General features: G+C 36.0%; 1 protein-coding gene across 3 annotated transcripts in view; it reads left to right on the top strand.

The window, feature by feature from the left end:
• Window positions 1-398: 398 nt before the first annotated feature.
• aqp4 (aquaporin 4) overlaps window positions 399-5,527 on the top strand; it is a 9,583-nt gene continuing 4,454 nt past the window's right edge. Inside the window, exons 1-3 of one of the 3 annotated variants that reach the window (XM_016481171.1) lie at window positions 399-533; window positions 3,574-3,994; window positions 4,448-4,612. In XM_016481171.1, the coding sequence (XP_016336657.1) occupies window positions 502-533; window positions 3,574-3,994; window positions 4,448-4,612 (618 nt within the window). In that variant the 5' untranslated portion in view covers window positions 399-501. Of the gene's footprint in view, window positions 547-1,192; window positions 1,600-3,573; window positions 3,995-4,447; window positions 4,613-5,527 lie in introns of those variants that run through there. The other 2 variants (XM_016481172.1, XM_016481170.1) reach the window with 2 other exon arrangements.

Genomic DNA, 5,527 nt, shown 5'->3' with positions numbered 1-5,527 from the left:
TATAAAGCTCATGTGACATTTTACATGCAAATTATAAATTAGCGTTAAGTAGATTATCACAGAGAATGTAATCACATCTCTTTAGCTTGTTGACCTTTGACAATATTTCAGATTAAAATTTTTAAATATGACTAATAGGTATACCAGTATAATTCATTATGTGATGATAAGGATAAAGGGAAAGGGAAATTGATTCTTAATTTCAGAGGTGGCAAACGCTTTACCTATTATGATGCTGTAATGTAAATACTTAGATAGACAGACAGACAGATAGATAGATAGATAGATAGATAGGGCCTCTAATGGCCTATAGCTATGTGGTGTGTGATACGAGGCGTGAGTTGAATGAGACGTGTCTCTAGTCTTTTCAGTGCTGTCAGATCAGTTGTACAGCTTCATATCTCTGTGCTGTGGTCTCTCAGCTCTGATTTGACCATGAAGAGCCGGTAACACGACACTGAGAGAGAAGCACACTGAGCTGCCAGTCAGTCTGAGGAAGGAATGACAAGCTGTGGAGCCCTGAACAGATTCAGGTGAGTTTAAGAGGTATTCCCATGATTACTGTTATTATTGTGTTACAGTTGTCACTATTGTATGTGTTTAGCTGGTTGGTTTATTTGTACAGTCTGTATTATGAACACCTAAATCATAAATGATTTGAAAAATATGTTCATCACTGGAAAAAAAAAACATTGTATTTACTTTGAAACTATTTTCACAAAAAAAAAAATGGCTAGTAAAAAATTCTGAAAGAATTACAAAGAAATGGCAAAATATATATTAAATTAAACATGAAAGAGTGGAATAGTATTTTCTTGTCAAATGTACGCAAAAATGTTTTTTGACAGTGTTTATGAATAAAAATGTATATAAATGTATAAAACTGACTAGACTGTGCTTGATCTGATCTCTTTTAAATTAATATTGCATGTGTGAAGACATTTTATAAACTGTGGTTTAGAAGCTTGAAATTTGAATATAGATTTGAATATAGAAATGTTTGGTCAGTTTATAAATAAAGATTATTAGATATAAATATACCTAGGGAGTGTGAAATGTCATCATATGAAGTGTCATATGAGCTGGGCTTACAAGTTTAGTCCATTTTATCATATTTATCGATTACTGTTTGAAGTCTTACAGTTTGTTATTTATTTATATTGCTGCTGTTGTTGCTGTAGATATAGTATTTGTACAATTGTAATAAATTCATACTTTTTTTTTAAGTGCTAACGCGTTAGTCTACCTGTTTCTCATGCACCGCTCAGGGAGAGACATATTAACAAAAGCACTACGCAAAGACATGTACCGGCAATAGTTAATGCTGTGGTGTTCATTGAACTCAATGGTTTTGATCAGAACACGGGGGAAACGCATGTGTGTGAACCAGAGGGAGGAGATGCTGAACACTCAGACCCACACACATATTGATCATTAAAAGAGGGCGCGTTGTAATAGCCTAGGTCATCACGCCTACAGCGAGATCCTGTGCTTTAAATGTCTTGCGGTCGACTTCTCCCACTGAGAGGATGCTTGTTCAGGGATGAGAAAAGCGTTGTCGCAGGTCTCGGTTCCGAACAGAAGTTGTGGCTTTCTTCGGTAAGTTTGTTGATTTTGGCTCCGATAGTAAGTTGTTTGGGCTTGTAAAGTGATGTTTGTGTTCTTCCAGCACAAGGGGTTAAATGTTCACATGACGTTCAGTTGGGTACACCTGCCAGACAACATCCCTGATCCCCGAAATAATCGTTCATTTAGAATCACGCAGTCATCGTCTAGAGAACATTTTAAACTGCGTCGTAGAATGTTTATGCATTATTATTTGACTTGTTGCAGCTGCATCTTAAACCAGTCTAAACTGGTGTGATGGTCTTAGCTGGTGTCCTTGATTGGTCTGTTAGCTTGTTTAACAGGGAGTTTGCGTACTTTTTAGCGGGTCACGCTAGTTTAAATATTTCTCCCCCAATTGGAATGTAAATTAATATGAGAAATTCTTCAAAAAGTCTTGAAAGCTTCAGAATCTTCTACAATATGGTTAAATTGCCGTTGATGACAGTGGTGGGTAATACAAAGTTATGAAAGTTTTACAGTAGTAGCCTAATATTTGTAGAAAAATATTTGTTAGAAACTATGGTTGCCGTGGTAATTTTTTGTAAATGCATAAAACATATTCTTATTATATTCCTCAACACTTTTAAACACTAGTTATTTTTATCTTTCTTTTCTTCATTAAGTTTATAGTGTCACTTTAATTAGTGTTGCTAATGATATCTACATTGCTTCTATATGCGTTTTTCTGATGTATACTGAACAGCTGCTGTATGGTTAATAATAGATTCACTTTGTTTATGACTCTTTCTGGAATTTTTCCGAGCCTGTGCGCTATGGAATCTTTGTAAGGAAACTGAGGCCACTCTAACTGGATGAATTTCCACTTGGAAGGAGCTCACAGATTAACTGCATGAAGAGACACTTTAAATATGCAGATAGAGATAAAAACACTATTACAATCTTTTATAATAAATAATGGATGATTGAAAATAGTTTTCCTGTGTATTTTTCTCTCTTGTGTGTATTCTCACTCACTTGTTATCAACAAATGCAATAATCTTTTGTCCTAGGGGGAAAAAAACTTAAAGTTTTAGGATTTTTACACTTTTAAAAGAAAAATTATGACATGAAATTTTGAAAAATTATGTCAGATACTGCACTGTTCTTAAGTCAAATAAGTAAATTTGTGACACTGACCGTGCAACTCTTTGTACGGATGGTCAGAAGCACAAGATGCTCATTGGATAATTTAAAATCATGCTGGATCTTATAATCATCATGGTTTATATGTGTCTTATCATCATTATGTGATGATAAGGATGGAAATTGATTCTTAATTTAAGAGGTGAATGCTTTACCTATTATGATGCTGTATGCGGCACAAATGCTGCTGTCATTAAAGCAAAAGAGAGACAAATCAAATAATGACTCTGAAATTCTAAATCTTATTGAAATGATTATGCAGTTAATCAGTGCTGGGTCATAATAAATACTCTGCATTATGTAATGTATGTCAGATTCCAAAAATAAAGTACTTGTAATTAGATTACATTACATTTTAAAATGCCTATTATCAGATTACAGTTACTTTTTTGTTGATTACATGATTACTTATTATTCACACAATGAGTTATTCATTATTTATTTCTTTTCTCTAATTCTCTTTTTTTTTCCCCGTTCACAAAGCCCTTTTTGGAAACACTGACGTAATGTAATGTTTAATCCAGTTTATGTTGATAACAAAAAATAGAATATATTTGTGTTTTTATACCAGTATGGTACAAAATAATCCTATTTAAATCTATGTAATAAATGAATTAGGGCAAAAGTAATCTAAAAGTGCTCAAATAGATTAATCTATTAGATTATATAACTAAAATTTTTGCCATGTAATTTGACTACAGTTTGTAAGTAATCTACCTAGCACTGCAGACATATTGTATTGAAAAAGATTTGCCAAAAAATGCAAAATAGAAGCATTTTTACTCATGGTCTTATATATGCTCTCATTTTTGTTCCTTTAAGGAGGTGTGTGTCGTCTTGCTCATGCAATAACAGTATCATGGCAGCCTTCAAGGGTGTGTGGACTCAGGAATTCTGGCGAGCGGTTTCGGGGGAGTTTTTAGCCATGATAATATTTGTACTGCTCAGTTTGGGATCCACCATCAACTGGGCAGCAACACAGGAGAACCCTCCGCCTGCCGACCTCGTCCTCATCTCTCTCTGCTTTGGTTTATCCATCGCAACCCTCGTCCAGTGTTTTGGGCACATCAGCGGTGCCCACATTAACCCGGCCGTGACTGCGGCGATGGTTGCTACACGGAAGCTGAGTCTGGCAAAGGGTGTGTTTTATTTGTTGGCACAGTGTCTGGGGGCAGTGGTGGGGGCGGCCATCTTGTATGGAGTGACACCAGCATCAGTGAGAGGAGGAATGGGAGTGACTTCTGTGAGTATGTTTAATTATAGGGATAGTTTACCCCAAAATAAAAATTCAGTCATTAATTACTCACCTTTTGTAATTTCTTTCTTCCTGCGGAACACAAAAGTCAGTAGGGTCCAGTGTTGTTTTGGACCCCATTTACTTTCATTGTATAAGACAAACCTCAAAACATATTCTTTTGTGTTCCACAGCAGAAAAAAAGTCATACAGAATGACATGAGGGTGAGTAAATGATGACCGAATTTTCATTTTTGGGTGGACTATCCCTTTAAGACATTTGATTAAAAGTTTTACACATAATTAAACTCATTAGTAAAGCACTCAATAGCCCAAATTAAGCATGTCACATTAGTGAGACCCCTAAAAATTGTAATTGGTAGTGGGCTTCCAGGAGAATAATTGAAAAACAAGCAGACGATGAAATTCACTCTACACATAACTCACTATCATCTCCTACAGGTCAATACTGAAATCTCCACTGGTCATGCAATTGTGATAGAGCTCATAATCACTTTTGAGCTTGTCTTCACTGTCTTTGCCACCTGTGACCCCAAACGCAATGATCTCAAAGGTTCGGCAGCCCTGGCTATTGGGCTGTCGGTGTGCATCGGCCATCTGTTTGCTGTGAGTATTTTCTGATTTGCACCATTAGAAAACAGTTGTAGAAAAGTGCATTGCTATACATTTCAGTTGCTTTCCAAGGCATGTTTCTAGTGAGCACTTTTTAACTATATGGAGATAATATTTTCAATCCTGCACTGTCAAGAACATTTTTAAGCAGTACTTGAAGATCTTTATCCTATAAAGATTAGCCTCTTGAGGTGTATCTACTTAGTTCTCCTTTGGAGAATTTGTAGCCTAGCTACGATCCCAAGTGATGGTATTATTTCCATGCCAATAGTCCCAGCAGAATCTGCAGATGAGGTGTTTATATGAAAGCTCATTTGTGCTGCTAAGGTTGTTGGCATGAGAGCGGGATGCCCTCTACGTGCCCTCATGTATTTAGGCCTGGCACTGGTACAAACACTATTTAAGACCCTTTAGAGCAGATTTATGATTTAAAAAGGCAAACCGCTGTCACTCAGCTCACTCATTCTTCCTGTCTTTTTATGCTTCATTTTCTCTCATGTCGTTTCTATGCATTTCCGATTGGCAAAATGGACATTTCTGCAAAAATATAATGTTGCTTCTTGCAGGTATATTGTCCAATATTTTGGATGTGAAATCTCCAGTGGGTGGTGCTAAAAGCGTGTTCAAGACTTATCGCAAGAGGAAAAATTGTTTTAGTCACATCACATTATTTAGTCACATCACATTATTTAAAGGGGTCATATGATGCTGCTAAAAAGAACATTATTTTGTGTATTTGGTGTAATGAAATGTGTTTATGCGGTTTAAAGTTTAAAAAACACATTATTTTCCACATACTGTACATTATTGTTTCTCCTCTATGCCCCGCCTTTTTGAAACGTGTCGATTTTTACAAAGCTCATCGGTCTGAAAAAGCGAGGTGTGCTCTGATTGGCCAGCTATCCAATG

Source organism: Sinocyclocheilus anshuiensis, unplaced genomic scaffold (assembly GCF_001515605.1).
Source record: "Sinocyclocheilus anshuiensis isolate Anshui unplaced genomic scaffold, SAMN03320099.WGS_v1.1 scaffold405, whole genome shotgun sequence".
In the NCBI taxonomy this organism is placed as follows: Eukaryota; Metazoa; Chordata; class Actinopteri; order Cypriniformes; family Cyprinidae; genus Sinocyclocheilus; species Sinocyclocheilus anshuiensis.
The sequence above is the reverse complement of the archived record's forward strand: the minus strand, read 5'-3'. Positions and strand labels throughout refer to the sequence as shown.